This window comes from Manduca sexta, chromosome 16 (assembly GCF_014839805.1).
Source record: "Manduca sexta isolate Smith_Timp_Sample1 chromosome 16, JHU_Msex_v1.0, whole genome shotgun sequence".
NCBI classification, from domain to species: Eukaryota; Metazoa; Arthropoda; class Insecta; order Lepidoptera; family Sphingidae; genus Manduca; species Manduca sexta.
In genome coordinates this window covers 9,595,072-9,614,747 of record NC_051130.1, presented here as the reverse complement: position 1 = coordinate 9,614,747, position 19,676 = coordinate 9,595,072, and the positions used below count along the sequence as shown (strand labels likewise).

Genomic DNA, 19,676 nt, shown 5'->3' with positions numbered 1-19,676 from the left:
CGTCTTTAAATAATTTACTCTGTCTTTTATTCACAAAAACTTTCCTGTATCTCACAAATAATATAAATTATAACAATTACAAAAATTCCTATAAACTTATTTTAAGTCTAATTTCATATGATTCTTTATTATAAACCAATAACTTTAAGCTTCATACAATCAAACCAAATTAATAATTATTATCATAAGCATTATCACTGTATAAATTATAATTGAATATTGGTTAAGCAAGATAACCTTTTACACTCAATAGTCTGATAAAAAAACACAGTATTCTTGCTTCAATTTTATATATTTTTATTATCATATCTAACACATATTATATGCACCATACATCAGTTATTATTTTGAGATTACATTCTTTATTGTCATATATTATTTTGGATACATTTAGAATCAAGAATTCTATAACAAATAAAGTTGGCAAGATTTAATAGAGATAATATGTTGTATCTAGGTAAGTACTCTCTTTTATACAAAAGAAAATAATTTTAGAGACAAAAAATGCAAATAAATGCATTGATATTTTTTTTTTATTTTAACATTTGTGACATAATACAATATAATATTTATAAAGACAATGAATTCAACCTACATTAAATGTGTATATAACAATGACAAACAAATACTTAACATTCAAATTTGACCACATAAAAAACAAGTTTAACTTTCTTTCCCAAACAATATTACGATTCAGAATCATTCTCATTACATTTTAGGAATAAAACATTACAAAATAATGCCTTAATTAAATAGAATACATTTTCCCTTATAGCTATCTTATTGTCTATTGTACAATTAAGTTAGTGACATTGTCTTTAGTGACAAGAGCAACCAAGCTGCCACTCGCCGGGCGTTCGTCACCCTTGATCCACTTATCAAACAACTCAGCTACGAAGGTCAGTGGTGTCCACGAACTAAAATCAGCTTTCGGCATCCATTTTCTATTCATTTCTGTGTCCAATGTGATTGGCATGATGGCAACTGCTAAAGAATTTTCTGGAAGACCAGAATCCTTGGCACCCAGAGATTTTGTAAGCTGGTGGACAGCAGCCTTCGCCATGCCGTAACCAATCATGCCTGGGGTACCTTCCAGGGCTGCTTTAGCACCGGTAAGGGCCAAGAGTCCACCTGGAGTCAGGTATTTGGCGGCCAGAGTCGCGGCAATAGAGGAGCTCCACACGGACTGGCGCCACATAAGATCCGCTTGCTTGCTAAGCTCTTTAGCGGCATTCCCTCCGGCCCAGCCGCCCGCCACGCAAATCACAGCATTCACTTTCTGACCTTGCAGGGCGTTTCCGAGTTCGTTCACGACGTATTCTTCCTGTTGCACCCACGAGCCGTCCTTAGGCACGGTGATGTTGACGTCGGCCTTCTCGTTCGGGTTCAGATCGACGTTAGCGACCCACCAATTAGCCGATTTGAAGTGGTTGACGCAGGCTGCGCCGAGCGCGCCTCGGCCGCCGTACACAACGATTCTTCCGCTGGCCATAATAACGTCTGTACACTTTCAGTGCTAGGGAGTAACTAATAACGTAATGTACCGTAGGCTCTAGCGGTAACCTCTCACTTTATTATCACAAAAACGCCTGAGGTAAATTAGCGTAAACAATGAAGGTTATAGCGCGGCCGGCCGAGCGGTTAGTGTAGGGTCTTGTGCGTGACTATGCAGCGTACAATCAAGTTTTATAAAGTTATACCTAATAATATAACAACTCCAACAGTGTCCAACAGGTTATTGATTTTATGTCAATGTCAAATGTCATATGACAATTGTTTTGACATTTGACAGTACCAGTGTGACCACATTTATTACTAGTTACATAAATGGTGTGTAATTTGTGTTTTATAAAAGAAATAACATAGTTTTTAATATCATAATGAACATATCCATATCCGTTTCATTAATGATATCTCGTCTTGAAATTCGGGTAAAACACATTATTATATCTGTTACTAAAACTTACTGTAAACTTTGGTGGTATGCTAAACTCGACATTTCTTTTTATTCACGTAAGATTTACAGTTTCTATTTACTCTGTAAAAGATGGAAAATATATTTTTTAAACCTATCACAAAAATGATTAAATATTCGTTTCTACTAAAACCATAGAATCTTTCTAAGCTTGGTCACACTAGACAGTACAGCTGACTAATGACAGCCGAGTGACAAGTACCGTTCCATTTCACGCATGACGGGTGCAGGACATCCGCTACTATGAATATAGAATAAAAAAATATAATAACACAATTTTATTTAACAAAAAAGTAAAAGAAATAGTTACACAATAACATTTTTAACAAAAGTAAAATCATATTAGAAATTAAAAAGAAAAATTAAAACGAGTCCACATGACGTCACCTCATAGGTTTGCTGGCGGCGAGTCATTCTTGAGTACTTATTGGACTCCGAGGTTCGATTCCTAAGGACAACTATAAAATGTATATGATATTTTCAATAAGTAATTACAATTAACTATACGGGTCATAAACATAGCAATGTTCCGATTTAAAAGTGTACACGAGACATGACGAGAAATTCACCATTTGTGCTCCCTTCACTCTGTCTGTCTAGTCACCCCTTTATACCTATAGATAGAAAACGCGTTCAGATAAATGATATTACAAATTAGATAGATATTATGTAGATAGTCGTTCAACACGTATTAAGGGAGTATTTAGTCTCTCCATTGTTTAAGTTCTATATTCTATTTTTTTGATTTATATTAAGAAATAAATTTAAATTACCCCAAAGAGGACTACGTGCGAATGCCCGTAGCAATAAATTTGCCTGTATATCTTTTATGTATACGAAGTGTATAATAAGTTATTTAAAAATTAAACACAAAATATATAACAAAATTCATTTATTACTAAATAAGTAGGTACATAGAAACAAAGGTACAAAGGCGATGATAAAGGCTTATTATTTAGAATATTGGGTAAGTACTTATTTCATCACGGGATAGACCAGACGACTTTTCATTTATTGTTTTATTAGCAAAGTATAAAATTTACTCTAAAGTATTTTTAAAATTATCAGACCGCGAAGATGACTCGTGAATCATAATTGAATTGTAACATCACCAAGATTATAGTGCGGTGGTATAGTAGATATAGAAATGTTACCAATACATTTGACGCCAAAAGATAATTTTGATATTATTGTTTTACAGCAAGGTTTATTTTAACAAGCAGATATATCTACTGTCAATTTAAGTATTTGCAGACTTATATAAAATAATGCAAAGGTCAAACTTACAACAAATAATTATCGCAAACTACCCTAATTTACATAGAAAGGAGGTAACTGCAGGTGCAAAAAAATAGAAAAAATAAAATCATAAATTAAAGCGGTTTCGGCATGGCCAAATCGATTTGCATTGAATAAAATATGCTGATGACCACATTCACTGTGATGCTTATGATTTTGAACACCAAGCTCACGTTGTTCAATATGTTGGCACTCTTTTGATGAGGTTGATGGTTTATGTTGTATATAGTACTAAGAACAACAGCCACAACTGCAGAAAGCACCTAGGAAATAAAAAAATAAATGAAAAAAAAATAAAAATAAATGCCAGTGCTAAAAAGAAAAAAAATCAGTTTAAAATTTGAATATAATATATAAAGACAGTGTAGGCAGCAACATGAGGATCTGAGAGATAGTTATACATCTAACCGACCCCGACCCCGTAACTATGAAGTACCTATTTAAAAAATAATATTATGTGTATATTTTGCGAACTTTTGCTTCCAATAAATACTACCTGCTACATAAGTATTATTACGTAAGTACTATAGGTACGTGTACTATAAATGATAAAAGTTGATATGAGTTTAAAAATCCGGTGCATTTTATGTGCATGCTTATATATTTCTATTGGTTATAAAATGCTCTTATTGATAATATGTTCTCAGAAAAAGTGGTTACTTAATACCTAAACATATTCCAACTTAATTAAATACGTTCATAATCGTATAATGATACATAACATGTAAATGGATATGTATGTGTACTGTATTGACTAGATTAATTATGTTTATGAATAAATAATTTATACACGACTATTTTTCAAAAAATTGTCATACGGACTAGTAAATGTGGTATTCCCGAAATAATCTTGCAACGAGAGCGCGGGGTCTAAGCCGAAATTCATTTTAATGACGTCACAAAACACCACCATTGTCATCATGGCAACTGACGTATGGTAGAGCCAATCTGCAAGCTTCTTCCGCGTGTGGTGCCCGTCTAGAAACGATATGACGAGAGCCAACACCCCCGCGCTCGCCTGCACAAGTAAAACTATATTAATAACTAACACATTCCTGGATATATTCCAACCTCTAACTACGCTTTAATGGTAAGAATCAACCAATCAATAAAGTCATATGTAAGCATGTCAAACAAAAATTATTTTAATTGATCCATTTTCGCTGTGAATTTGACTATAGCGGTTCAGATTTATATATTTTATGTCTCGGCCATAAAAATCTCGACTGTCACATGAATTACAGATAATTACAGATAATACGCAAAAACATCGTTCGTTGGTTATATTTTGCAATGGCACTCTAGAAAAATATAGCGTAGTAGAGCTAAAGTAAAAGTGAAAGCATATGAATGCAAATACATTATGAAATGTTACAGGTATAAAATAATATGTATAAATTATTGATATTGTCAAAGCAGTAATCAGATTTTTTTATTTTAGAACAAAATTACACTATTCTTAAATTATAATGTAATGGGCACTCTATCTGAATAAAACTACGTAAGTAACTATATCGTGGGAATCGACTTGTGATATTAAATATGGCTACAATACGTAGGTAATCGATAAAACTAAAATTAAACTTTGAATACTTAACTATGAAACAAATTTTTACTAAGTAGCAGGAGTCTAAAAACGAAGAGTTCATTTTAATACTTCGATTAACTTTTGGTTATTGGTTTCAAATTTAAAAAACGTTTGAATATGCATAAATTTAAACTTATTTATTAACTGTTTTAATGACTTAGATATCTTATTCAGGGCGTTAACTTAGACTGCCGTTTACTTTTCTAATATAATCTTCATTGATGTACTTTAATCTCTCCAAATACAAGGGGTTATTAGAATACTCAATACCAAAAGCGGAAATGACGATATTTATTACGGATATGACAAAAATGAACATGACAATGACATCGTTGAGCACGATGGCCGAGGGCTGGTCTGCGTGATCGTCGAGGTCCAGCCCGCCAATAATCACGAATAACAACCCGACCAGCAGCTAAAACAAATCATCATCTTTGTAGGTGGGATAAAAATTGAGTGAAATGGTTGATTAATGAGAACATCAGCTAACTGAGGACTGATTTTATTTATGGGTATCTACATCAGTTATAAAACTAATTTCGTTCCTTATTTTTATAATTAAGCAAGTTACGTCGATAGTTAGAATTTTCTAAGCTAGTGTAATTAATTTAATAACATTAGTTCAAAATGTCGAATATTTTTTGGTATTTTAAATTATAAAAGTAATATCTACAAGCCAAATTTTAGATACCTGGAATCAGATCGTAATTTAGATAATATTTAACTAATTATAGTAGATTTATATTAATAGTAATAGTCATAATGTGACGAAATGCTATGTGTTATACGTGTGTTGAAACGTTTCATGTCTCTACCATGCGGGTATTTACTATTTAAGTAGGTGGTCGTATTAGAAAGGAGCTAAAGTGAAAGTGGAATATAATTTTATGGCAGGAAAATTTAACATTAAACGACATATGCACATTCGACATCTGATCCACTGTTTATGTTCATTAAGTAAGAACCTTAATTACTTTTTAAATATTATTCCAACGAAAGTGGATTTCTCGCCTAAATTAAAATTTTTGATATTTTAAATGCTACTAAACTTACGACATTTTAAAAAAATGATACAACACTTTACTTAAGAATATATTGTACATTGATAGTTAAATCAATTTCAATCAAGCTGAAGATATTTGGCTAGCGAAGAATCGAAAGCAGATACGAGAACGTTCAGAACAGTGACTACGAATGCTGTGGCTGTTGTGGCATAATTGATGTTGAAGGCTGTAGTGCGATGTCGAGGCAGCTGGAACCGGCAGTCATGCAGCAGGTTCAGGGTTAGAAGGACGAAGCCCATCGCCACCTATAGATACTTTGTTACATTGCTATCAAGAAAATCCTCAAGGACATTAATACTCGAAACATAATCTGGTATTTTCTTTCAATAATTAAGTAGACTGACATGGTTATAAATTAACAAACTCATAAGTAACATCAATACCAAATAATCTGCTATTTTCTGTAAACAATACGTTAAAAGGAGTAGCAAGCAAAGTTTGAAACGTTATAGTGTAGTGTACAGAAATAAGTCGTAGACCCTGTAGACACGTAGAGTCCTTGGTCCTGGGTTACCAGTCCAGGACCAAGTTTTAGGTCCTGCATAGGCGCAGTTACAGAAACACTGGGTGCATAAAAAGCTAGTCACGGCACTGGCACTTGGACACAGATTTGGTGAGATATCTCAAGAGCAAAGTATATATTTCTATAGATCTAACTATAAATGCTTGGACTTTGAATTTGCTGCTTAAGTATACCTATTTTTTGTTATTATGTCGGTATTGGAGGAATCCACTGCTCAACACGTTCTACTCTGTAGCGACAACATTATCTAAAGTTCTTTCTCCAAGTTCTCTCTTTAAAAATTTGTTAAGACTACTAACAAATTTTCAAATTAACGATAAAGTCTCGTCCCCTATAAGAGATATATCTATAGATGATACTATGTGTGCCTACAATTATTTCTATTAGATTATATCTATCTATAGTATCATCTTTTAGAATAATTAACTTATCAACTGGTCAATCTTTCCTACGAACTTTTATTTATACAATTTAATTTAAAATTAATCATTACACATTTGTACACTAGACTCTTCTAGATTAACATTATTCAAGCAAAGAAATGAGAAAACTTCGAATTTTACGATTGAAAACACCAGATAGAACTTCGTTCTGTGCCAAATACTATGATTTTTTTATAGCACAGGAATGGAAATGAACTGCAACATTACTTGGCGCTCAAGGCGAATAAAATACTTAATAAAATGCTCACTTATCATTATGACTCAAATTATTAGGCTATTGCACCATCCAAGTTTGCACTTCTATAACCTATCACAGTGGGTATCAATTAAAATTATATTACTACTATATGATTTCCTGCTAAATTTTCGTCTCAATGTTTATGTATCTGAAGGGAAATTCTGTCAAAATTATGCATAAAGTTGATGCTAGAAATTACCAACCCGAAACAACACGACGCACTTTACAAGACTCTACTACTATTTAGAGGGAAAAGTGATACTTTGTGAACGCACAAAGATGCACCAACCTTTCAAAAAACACATTTAGCATCTGATACAGTAAGGTCATTTTGGGGTGACCATAAAAAAATATTTCTCACCTGAAGAACAATAGAGATGGAGATCAGCACCACCAGTAACGTGTAGAACTCGTGCTTCGGTCCCACTTGCAGAACATATTTTAGTTGAGAAGCGTTTGAAGTGAGCAGGGCGATGTCCAGCATTCCCTGTGCCACTGTCTTCTTCGTCGCATATCGGTTGGCATCCAGACCTTTTATCTGAGGAGATAGTTTACAAGGTAGGTAATTTTTTGCCAGTCTAAGATATTGATTAGCATAATAGCCGACTTCGAGACCTAGGTTATGCTCAAGGTTTCACTAGCTTAAAATTCTGTTTGTGACAATTATGTAAAATTTTCCTTTCTCAGGTTTCAAGTTTGGTCTTTTCTAAATTTTATCAAAATCCATTTAGTAATTTACTGTATGCAAATAGAGTCTTTAGATAGAGAGTTAATTTTGCATTTAGCTGTAGTTTATGTAGGTTTTTTTTTCATTTTGATTATATCAAGGCAGTGCCAAACCAAACAGTACATAGTACAACTCACCGAAAATAAGTTTTAACAATACCATAAGAAAACGAAATTATCTAGAATATAACCATTCGCTGTGTTTTTAAACTTATTTTTTGTTTTAGGTCTACCAAGGTTTTATTCTAGTAATGCACTTTGTTAACCTCCTGAACGCTGAACGTTAAATCTAACAAAGAAAAACGATTTAAATAAACTTATAGTTGCCTTTTGCGTCTTCGTATTGAAATAAAATAGGTTCTATTACTTCTGGATAAAGTAACTTTCTTATAGTATAAAAAATTTATTAATATTGGTCCAGAAGTTTTAGAGTTCATCACATAAGTACAAGCAGATTTTTATAATGTAGATTTTAAAGTGTAGATAATAAAATACATTACATATTCAGACACGACATCCGTCGGAGCATCTTGAAGTTTAGTAACAATTTCATCGATGTTTACTTGCGCTTGCGCATTATCACCGTTGTCTTTCCCTTCATCAGCCATCACTATACGACTTAAAATAAACCGGTCAATTTTCGTTGTTTCCTAAGGCCGTTCAGATTCGTACTGATTCAGGTGTTTGGAAAACGCACACATACTTCCTTTCGACAAGGTTAAAGTACTGCCTGATCATTGTAATTGTTCTATAATTTACTGTACGAAAGTATATGGATATCGATGATGTTTACCTATAAATATTGTATCAAACTGTCTGGTATGATTGTTTGATGGATTACGAATTATTAACACTAATTATAAGTACTTAGTGTTGAGCAAGGATTTTCGTGCGCTTTTGCGTTTCATTTATCTTTTCTTTGTTTACTTGATGGTATAAATGAGTGAGCTAAGACTCAGTCCTCTGGCAGAGCTGTATCTGTCATCGATGTTTATAACAGGATTTGTCCGCTATTTAATTTCCCAGAGAGAGTTGAGATCAGGAGGTTATCGGCCCTAAAAACTAACACGATATCTGCAATACACGAATAAAAATTGCGATGATAATCTTAAATTTGTTCCCATGCCAATAAATTTAATTAATTAGTGTTTTACCGCCGATCTGTATCGGTCGTTTTTGATAATATTCCTTTGTTCGGTAAGTCAACTTTAGATATTATTAAGTACATAGAGGGTAAAATATTATTTTCAATTAATAAATTTCATTTAGCCTAAACAGTATGGAAGGCTGTATCCGTATCTTCAACGGATGCTAGATAATAGATTGATTCTTACCATCCTGCACGCAAGGCAATTACACATACCTATACGTAATTATTTCCTTTCTACGCATAAAGATATTGTTTACTTCCTTTTAATGTTATGATATATTACAGCCATCATTGTATTATGATTACCAATGAGCAGCAAATTGGTAAATAACTCCTTAATTAATTCAATATTAGCTTCCGGCACAAATTAAGCAAGCGAATATCATAGTGGTTCTAGATTTTAGGGGCAGCATAGCTAAGTACTCGACCTGCTCGTTAAGTTTTTGTAAATGCTGACTAGTTAAAAAATGTCAGTTAAACTAAAATTTCACGAACATTACTCGTAATATATATAGGTGTACACTTTTTTATATATACAATGTACCCATCTGTACCTGATGGTAAGTGTAGTGGGGTCCAATAGAATATCGACTGACGAGAGATGATTACCCCTAGGCAATCGACACAACTATGCGGGCTTGTTGGAACCGGATATACTCCTGCTAATCCCGGAACGCGACACATTTACGTAGGCCACTATAATGGGTTTTAACACCTTTTATTCGGTGGTCGCTATCCGAGCAGATATAAAATATATCTTACTACCAGCAAAACGTAAAATTTTAATTATTTTGGGAAAATAGGTTAACGAATTTACATTGTGGCCCGAAGTGCCATCACTAAAATCGTCTTTATGTTCTGAATAAAAAATATTGAGTACGGCTATTTTATATGTTTCCTATTGGACATCACGCAGATGATCTCAAGCTTCAGCAATGTTAATGTAAATTTTGTAACATAAATGCTTTATCCAACTCGACAAATATACTGTAATTCTAGCTTCTTTAATTTAGATTTGGAAGCTGGCGTGCTGAGTCAGTATACATGCAACTACATACACATCAGAAAGAAGAAAGCGGGTCCAGCAGTTAAAAAAAAATGTTCGATTTCATTTATATTAGAATGTCGACGTTTTCATAAAGCATTAATATATGAACAGTATTATTAAAATACTCTGTCATTACCTACTTAACAAACAAAAAATATGATAAAACAGAAGATACTGGCAGTTTAATTAAATTCTTCATAATTAATTCGAAGTTTCAAAAATGGATCATACAATTTTTTTTCATTTTAAAAAAAATGGCAACTATAAACGAATGGATCTTTTAGATAAGGTTGAAAGAAAGCTAGTGTGAAAGATGCAGTAATTCTGCATCATTAGAAGAAATAAAACCATAATACCTATGATTGATATTTAATAAGACTAATAAAATAATTGCAACTGTGAGAAATAATATCAAACAGAATACCTACAATGTCGTTATTATAGAAAAGCACACAAAATTAACGCAAATAGTATTTAATTCTTTAAATGTTATTTCAATTTGCAACACAGTGTATATTATTTAATTTAAAATTTACCTACTTAGGAAATAATTCGAAATATATACAGATAAAAAATTACCTACCATGATTTAAATACATCGCTACTCATTGCGTGTTGGCGAATGCAAATTTTTTCACTCACCCCATTCCGTATTCCCGCCGGTAGAACCGCAGCCATCTTTGTTTTTAAATCAGTTGATAAATCATGACATCTCAAACGTGATTAATGCAAATATATTGTATCATCATTGTATTAAACATTTTCCGTCGTGGGAATTGGAGGACAATAGAAATTGTCTGTTCGACGTCGCGATGCAGAATGTTAAAATCGATGCCGTTACCTAACAACCGAGCTAACAACACTTCTTCATTTATTTATTGGCATTGACTATTCTAAAATCGTCAAGTTTAATATCTTAAAATATTTCAATGGAATTGAAATTACTTATTCAAAAATTCTAATTTTAATAGTTAATATGCACATGCCGGCAATATAACACAGAAAGAACATGGAAATCCTTTAGACCTACTTTCTACTGACGAGCGTCGGCATCCAATTTAACAGCACATCAATGCACCTTGGCCTACCTTTTCTGAAATATACCTTTGTAAAACAGCCTACCTACATATTTGGGTACGAATTCCTACTCAGATTGTCTTGGTAGTCAAATGTCCCGATTTCAAGCAGACAACCCGTTACTATTTAGAGAGCTGAAAAGAAGAGAGTCTAAAAAGTACTTAAGATGCAAAGTACCTACTTCTCGACTCTAGTTGCACAACGCAAACTTTATTGATGCTCTACATTGTGGTTATACAAAATAAGTACAATACTATAACCGTCGGTATAAATAACTTATTTTGTAGGCAGGTAAAAATTAACGGAATACTTCAATGTCATCTAAAAGTAACCTTTTATCATTGTTATTTAAGTACCTTGTCGAATTAAATTTCAATTGTTCTTTCGCATTACTTTGACTACAATACCATTGATGGCAAATCACAAAGATATCGGTTATGTACCTGCGTATCTACTTAGAAATAACAATGTGTGTATATTTTCCTGTAGTAGGAGTCTTGTTACCTATAAGCGAGGTTTTTTTTAAAGAACAGCTATAATCTTCACACAAAAATCTGAATACGATTTTTTTTATTTCGGATTTTATCGCGGTTTTGGTTTTTTAATCTTCTCCTGACACTTCGAAGACTGTAGCCTTCTGTGTAGATCGCCATCATCTTATTTGTAAAACGTAGATAGATATCGTAACTTAAACTTTTCAGCCGACCTTTACCTTAGTTCGCCTTATGACCATGAAGGCTGCAAATTCTTCGAAACGAAAAGACAATTTAAAAACAAAAAACCGCTGTAGAATCCGAAAAGTAGTTTTATTTCGATATCTAGCATAAGCGTAAACATAAGAAATCATTATGCAGGTATCACGTGGAATTGAGGAAGAAAGAGGAGGGAAGGCTCTCAAGCTAGGAAAAGTGAAGAATTATCTGAAAGTTTCTTTAGCAAATTCATAATATACTTACAGGGTAATTTTGATATTGCGTTAATAACACAAGTCGACAAAAAAAAAATTTTTTTTTGTGTTTCTGTTCTAATGCTTGAATTCTGATTCCAAACATCGAAAAACACTCGGATATACATTTTTAACTCTTAAAGTTTGCTTTTGTCTGATTTATGTTGATAAGTACGTTTTGAAGATTTTAATTGATTCTCATGAGCAATAGGCGGTAGCATTTTGATCATTTTAATTGCAAATTGTGAATTATGTCTGAACGGCAGTAGTGAGTGTTTACTAGTCTATTACTATTTTAAAAAAAGTATATTTGAATTGTAACAACCGACTTTTAAAGCGATTTTGAAGCATTGCGAAACCTATGAGGCTTATTACCTCAAAATACGGAATCAAGATATAAAATGGGTGCCTCACGTTGCTTGTGTTAATTTCAAATTGGAAAATATAATGTAAAAGTGAAAGCAATAGTAGAGCCTAAATAAATATTAATGCTACCGTTACATATAAAGTTAGGGCTAATGAAGCAATCTGTGTAAGCTCTAGATCATAATTCTGAAGCTATTGAATATTTAAAGAGATTTTTTCCCAAATTATCTGAAGCTAAAGTTAAAACTGGTATTTTCGTTGGACCACAAATAAAACAAATACTGAGCAGCGATGATTTCACAAAATTCCTTATTGCTCATGAAAAATAATCCTGGAAGCATCTGAAAGCAGTAGTCAATTCTTTTTTTTGGAAATCACAGTGTCGACAATTATGAAGAGTTCATTGAAACTATGCTTGAAAGTTTTAAATTGATGGGCTGCAGAATGTCCCATAAACTCCATATGCTACATGCTCACCTGGACAAATTTAAAGATAATATGGGTGCCTATTCAGAGGAGCAGGGAGAACGTTTTTACCAAGATGTGATGGACTTTGAACGACATTACCAAGGGCAGTACAACGACAGTATGATGGGAGATTACATTTGGGGATTAATACGCACACAAACATAAAAGATCCATTAAAAAAAAAAACATTTTTGAACATGATTTTTTGTTATTTTCCATTTGTTTGCTATTATTAGTCATAATTCTTGTATACAAAAGACTTTGATGTTCAATAAAAACTTTTTTTTATCGTAATTTTAAATAAAATTACAGAGAAAGTATAAAAATTTGTATGTGTTTTATGAAACTCAGTAAAATTGCTCTAGTTTCTACAAAAGCAAACTTTGATCGGAACAGTTATTTTTTTATTTATTTGTAACATAGGAGAAACCAATATTTCATATTCAGGAGCCAGACTCAAAAATCGTGTTGACCGGTGTAATTGAATACATGTACTTGTCTTCTTGAAACAACACTTCATCAAAAGTTATTTTAACTATAAATGTCAAACAAAAACACACGTAACTTCTATCAGGAGTGTTTTAGAGATAAAATTGAATACGCGATCTGTCTTGGCAGTTAAGCTATTTTTACTATCATTTAAAAATAGAATTATTAATATTTAATTAAGATTACTTACTTCTTCATAATTTATTCATCATTGGAATGTCGAAAGTATGTGAAGTGTGTGCTACAACACTGGGACTAGCGTGGTGGACGAAGGTCTACCCTCTCAGTAGTAGAGGTGACCTGTGCTTAAATTGATACAGTATAGTCTGGTATAGTCCCCGTTATAATTTTAATGATGCAAGTTTACTCTGTACCACCTTGTTTATACACAATAAATACAGTTAGAATATAGTATGTACCTTCTCAAGTACGAATCTGACCGGCTTCTCCATATTTTAAAGTCGAAATACTCAAACTCTATTATGATCGCCAAATATTCTCAATTCGCTAAGTCACTATTACAAGGTCCTGTATTTTTTTTCCTTTGGAACAAAAATAATATTTAAAATTTACATGTTGATAAAAATTAGAAAATACAATAATTTATGGTTCTCCCATTATTTATCTTTCGGGATAATTGGAACTTATCGCTAAAAAAAATCGATTTGCACATCAAATTTTATATAGAAACTCGTAATAGTGAGCCACTGCCAGTGAATTTACTTAAATTGTATTAATTTTATATAAGACCGGAGTTGCAATATAACTCATAGATCACAATATCTTTAGCACAATCACAACTTTAAAAAAATATACTAAGCACTTATATTTTTTAAAATTGAATATCTATAAAAATATATGAATTTAAATTACAAATCACACCTTAGTCACTGTTATAATTTCTAACACAAATAAATTCAGCGGCCGATGCGTTATATTTTTCGAAATATGTTGATAGCGTTACAAAATACAAAAATGTTGTAACAACTGATATCTGTTTTTTCTACAAATGAATGACTAACAAGAGCTAATTGTCATGAACTCGACATATTATATGTATAGAGACATCTACATTCTACACATATATGTCGCTGAATACAGAAGTTGTTGGCTATTGTATGTATAATGTAGGTAACGTCGCTCCTGCTCGCAATAAAAAAAAATCATCTTGCATCACATTTAAAATATGTCGTAACAGCAACTTATTTTCTGGATAAAAGCCAACTTACATTGTAAAGTAGAAGGCAAAATAAACAACGACACATTCTCATGTCTTTATTATTAGCCTCATAATAGTATAAAATTACAAACTGCTGATAAACCATGCCCTTTCCGGAGTTGATAGTGCGTTCACGCATTTTTTTAAACATCATATTTACTTGTTCAATATTTTAAAACAATTTGTATATTAATTATTATTAAAATAGAAATTAAGATAGATTCTACAAAAACATCTTACTCAGTAATTAACCATTCCAATTTACGCTACTCAAAGTTTCGAGGAAGGATAGAAATTAATAAATGTTTAATTAAAGCATTGATTATTTTTCTTGATAAAAAGGGTAATAAAAAATACAGCTTAAAATGTAAAATACACAGTATCAGTGGTGATTTTAGGAGGTGGCGAACAGGACTACCGCGCAAGGCCTAGATTCCTTCCTAACCGAATTTCAGCCACGTCGGAGAATCGCAACGGAGATCAGCCAGGTACACAGGAAATATTATAGTGCACAAGTGTGTACTCAATACACAGGTGCACTTTCTGTTCCTTCACTCTCATACTCTGGTGAGACGGCAATCCGACATGACCGGAGAAAGATCAGGTGCAAGACCAACGGCTTTACGTGCATTCCGAGGCACGGGGGTATAACACCGCCAACTTCCTGACTCCTAATTTTTTATGATGAAAAAACCAGCTACAATTATTTTGGCCCCACACGGGATTCGAACCCAGGACCTCAGCGCGTTAGTTGTACTCGTACCGTGTACAATTACAACTACGTCACCGAGCAAGTCTGGAGGGTCTTAAGGCTTACTGCTCAGTAGTTAGTTTTAATTCATCCCACCGGTGATAATTTTCATAATCAGTAGTGTCTAATCCGAAAGATATATTAATCACATCGCAGTACAATACCAGAGATAACCAAACAATGCTAACACGATAGAGCCATATTGCAACCTTCCTTGTTCTAGGATCTCCTCCGATGAAGCAAAACATTATACCAGTCAGGATAAAGGAGAGCGTCTGCGGCAAAAAATACGAATTTAGTAAACTGGCGCCTTATGCTCTTTAACTGTGAACTCGTAACGCGATCGTGTTACGTTTTCTTCGTGAAATTAGGGTGGAATGGTATTCTGTATCCCAATTTCTTCTCTTAAACGCGACGCGGTGCGTTACGTACTGTTATCTTCTATCAAAAAGACATACGCCATAGAGAATAAAGCCCCAGTCTGTTAAATTTAGCTTGTCTAAGTAGACGAGCCACTCCCGCCCTCACATACGCCACTGCGATTCCTGAATCAGGGTTGACAACAGCACAAATTTTATGACATCGATGTAACTTTGCCAGATCCCTGTGGAAATCTTTAAGGGCACATATGTTCAACAGTGGACTCTGTGTGGCTGATATTAACGACCAGCGGTGAAACTCTACGAGTCTCTAACATTAATCTGTGATTAGCTTATAGACAGTAATAGAGTTTTGTTTGCGAGAGTTCCTGTGAGTAGCAGTGGTGTAAAGTGAATTCTTGCTGCCAGAATCGGACCCCAAGTTTCCGCCCCTAAGCACGAGGCCAGAAACAAAAAAGCGTATCCTTATACGCTTTATTTTCGGGAATTTTCCCGCCCCTGTCGTCTAGCTCAGTTACGGCAGCACCGCTAGTTAATAATAGGTACTGCTTCTACCATCAAGCAAAAGTGCGCCGCCGCATTCAATGCGTTTTATTTGAAATTTGCAACCAGTGTACCTTACGGAGCAAATTATACTTAACAGGATGACGAGCATAGTGCAGGGATGCGAAATATCTGGCCCTTAGTTCTAGCGTCAAGTTAGTTTTTGTATTGCACGAATACTTTTTTATACTGGGACAGCAAAGAGACCCCACTGCACCTAATAGTAAGTGGAGTAGGATCGTAGAGTGTCGACTGGGGAATGGCAATCATCCCTCGTCAATAAACAGTTATACCGGCCCATTTGTACATAAATACATAAAAATGATGTTAAAGTTGTTTATTATTATACACTAGTGCAATCGATCCATAAATATTACATTAATGTATTTCAACATTACAAAAATATCTGCAAATATACCTATGTAGTCGTATTTAAATATACGAGTAAGTATAAAGAATTAAACGTGATCGAAAACTGTTATTTAAATCAGGTTTTTTAGACTGAACAAAATACTATTAATTACTATTCCGTTGCCTCCATGCCGAACCACCCCTGCCGCTTTTATGTAAATATTCAAGCCGCATCATAATCAAAGGTCCTGTGGTATGTTTAATCGAAAACGCCGATATAACGATGTTAATAATAGATATAATGAATATTAACAACACTATTATATTGTTGTAAAACCTCGCCGGTTGTTGATTCTCGTTCCGGTTGACGTCCAAACTGCCGACTATCACGCACAGCATGCCCAGAACGAGCTATCGACAAGGAAATACAATTAACAATCTTGAAGGTGATATGAAACAAATATATATTTAAAATTAGTGAAATAAAAAATATATCACAGTGTTATTCAATGTGTATCCGAATAAAAGAGGAAATGCCGCCATTTTGCTTGACTACTGTCACATATTTTACTACACTCATGATGTAAGTATATAGATTTTTATAATTATATTAAAAACATGGATGATATTAGTGTGTACATCAACTTAAAATTAAATCGCAAATAGAAAATTTTGCTTATATCCACCCCTACACCAAATACTTATCTAAGCCCTTCTGTTCTTCTTGTACATGAAAAAATACACTACACGAAATAGGGAATTCCCTGACGAATTGGCTTAATATGGCCAAAATACATAGCAGTAAACAATCGCTAATAATAATAAATATCTTAATAAGACCACGAAAGAACCTCATCAAACCTCATTAAATCTGCAAATACGCAGCCAAAGAAGAGTCGAATGCTGACACGAAGATATTTAGCAGCGTTATAAGAAGGACTGAGAGTACAACGAAATTGGAAGTACTGGCTGCAGCGCGGTGCCACCGGAAGAAGTGTCCACAAAGACGTAGAGCGTTCATTGTGAAGACAACCAAACCCACAGTCACCTACAAAAAAAACTTAAATGGAATTCACAATCTTATTTAATAGTAGAAGTTTATGTATTTTTGTCAGACGTAAACGCAAAATACCCTGAATATATTTAGAAGTTTGACATACAAATGGCCCAAATTATATACTGTAATATTTTATTGATGGGGAAGAACTTCCACGCGCGTGAAATCTCGAGCAAAACTTGGAGTCCAAAAATTAATTATACGGATACGATTAACGCGAAAACATATTTTGTTCATAAGCGCTTCTTAAATATCTAAAATGACAAATCAGATAAGTACCTACAGCTGGGTTCTAGCGACCTTTAACACATAGAGGTACTTATTTTCTTTTTTTTTTCATATAAATCAGTGACGAAACACGTAAGCCGCTCGCCCGTTGGTAAACAAAACTACTAATAGTAGCAACTACACTCAAACCCCGAAATGAGTACAAAGCATCGCACTGCGCTTGTCACCCTGAGATATTTTGATCCAAACTAGTTATAATATCCTTTAAACCGCAACACAACAGTGCGCGCACAATATTACTTGGTAGTAGAAATAGACTTTACGGTGAGACTTATCCAAACGGACTACTACAGAAGAAGCCAACTACCAATATTAAGTAGAAACTCACCTGTAATATTATGGATATAGTGATCAACGCAATCAGCAATGTATAGAATTCGTGAATAGGTCCGAATTGGAGAACATATTTCAGTTGTGATGCGTTGGATGCCAACAGGGCAATGTCGAGCATCCCTTGCGCCACGGTCTTCTTGATTGCATACTCATTAGCATCAAATACTCGCTTCTGAAACCATAGAACAATCACTGAGATATAGTTTAAGATTTAGATGAACAGTAGTCAAAGATAAGAGCAACTTAATTAGATACTTATACCTAGAATTCGGTAGCAAGTAGATAATTTTATATACTATTGGATGACGACAGAGCATCAAGACAGTCCAACAAGATCACAGCATAATTCAATCAAATGTTCAATAGCAGACACCACAAAAACTTTTAATTACAATGCAGTATGCGTCAAGGCACTGCGCTGGTAACCCAGACATTCGATGTTAACCGTCAGTATCATTATCTTAGGTATACCTCCTCTGTAATGTACTACCTAAATATGAATTATAAAGTGTTTCGAATCAGAACGCAATAGTGCTTGAACAATGCTGCTTGTATGAAATAATAGACATTGCAATGATAGCTATCCAATTGAATTTTCCTATACAGATTTGTACGACGTTTCTCCAATCTATAGTTTTACCTATGTTTAGAAATGATTCGATCTTAATAATTTTTGGTGGGTAACCTAATGCAAAAAATGCCAATACACATATAATAACTAATAACTTGCTCAAATAATTACGCTCAAATAATTTGAAACTTGTTCTAATTATTATCTAAAAACATAAGTACTTAGACACTACAATTTATTTCTCTAATAACCGACTATGTCATTCTAATTAAAAATAAAGATGCAACGCTACTTTAAATAATCAATAATGTACGAACTTTCTTTTTACGACGTGGCTTCGAATAATACGTCCTTCTCTTCATTTTAAGATCTTAGCCATATGGATATGAAAAAACATAAATATCTACATTCATTTAATTTTCCTAATTCGTACGCAATGTTATTGTTAACGTTTTAGTACCCATCGTAGTTACGAAACTTCTTTGTAGATAATTATTATTACAAACTTTAGTATTAAAAAATCTGTTTGATATAATCTAACTATGTGGATTCATGTAATTCTAAGACTATTGATCTTTCTCGACGCTTACATTATTAAATTCTTTTAAAACCGCAGGAAACTTAAAAATGCATAAAGATAAACTTTTAAAAACCCGCGCTCGCCACGTCTAACTTTACGATGATAAAAATATATTTTTATAAAAAGCAGCAGTACTCATATAAAAAAAATATGAAGTACATTAAGTTCCCTACAATTTTATTGAATTTTGAGAATAGTTAGAA

At 33.4% G+C, this 19,676-nt stretch overlaps 3 protein-coding genes across 11 annotated transcripts; all 3 read right to left on the bottom strand.

Moving 5' to 3' along the window:
* Positions 1-273: 273 nt before the first annotated feature.
* Positions 274-1,741, bottom strand: LOC115446510 (dihydropteridine reductase). The gene has a single exon (XM_030173177.2). The coding sequence runs from the start codon at positions 1,490-1,492 to the stop codon at positions 788-790; it is 705 nt and encodes a 234-aa protein (XP_030029037.2). The 5' UTR covers positions 1,493-1,741; the 3' UTR covers positions 274-787.
* A 1,111-nt stretch (positions 1,742-2,852) lies between these two features.
* Positions 2,853-14,486, bottom strand: LOC115446511 (ninjurin-2). Of its 8 annotated transcripts, none has more exons than XM_030173178.2 (4): positions 14,283-14,486; positions 8,357-8,474; positions 7,492-7,668; positions 4,303-5,277 (listed from the first exon to the last, which is right to left on the bottom strand). In XM_030173178.2, exons 2-4 carry the CDS (start codon positions 8,462-8,464, stop codon positions 5,041-5,043), a joined length of 522 nt encoding a protein of 173 aa, XP_030029038.1. In that variant the 5' UTR covers positions 8,465-8,474; positions 14,283-14,486; the 3' UTR covers positions 4,303-5,040. The 8 variants fall into 8 exon arrangements, with proteins under 8 accessions (XP_030029046.1, XP_037295299.1, XP_037295298.1 ...); XM_030173179.2 differs by having other exon boundaries at positions 8,357-8,466; XM_030173186.2 differs by lacking the exons at positions 4,303-5,277; positions 14,283-14,486 and adding an exon at positions 2,853-3,537 and having other exon boundaries at positions 8,357-9,580.
* An 848-nt stretch (positions 14,487-15,334) lies between these two features.
* Positions 15,335-19,299, bottom strand: LOC115446524 (ninjurin-2). 2 transcript variants are annotated; one of them, XM_030173208.2, is made up of 3 exons: positions 19,211-19,299; positions 18,318-18,494; positions 15,335-15,645 (listed from the first exon to the last, which is right to left on the bottom strand). In XM_030173208.2, exons 1-3 carry the CDS (start codon positions 19,253-19,255, stop codon positions 15,433-15,435), a joined length of 435 nt encoding a protein of 144 aa, XP_030029068.2. In that variant the 5' UTR covers positions 19,256-19,299; the 3' UTR covers positions 15,335-15,432. The 2 variants fall into 2 exon arrangements, with proteins under 2 accessions (XP_030029068.2, XP_030029067.1); XM_030173207.2 differs by lacking the exon at positions 15,335-15,645 and adding an exon at positions 16,546-17,055.
* Between the last annotated feature and the right edge of the window lie 377 nt (positions 19,300-19,676).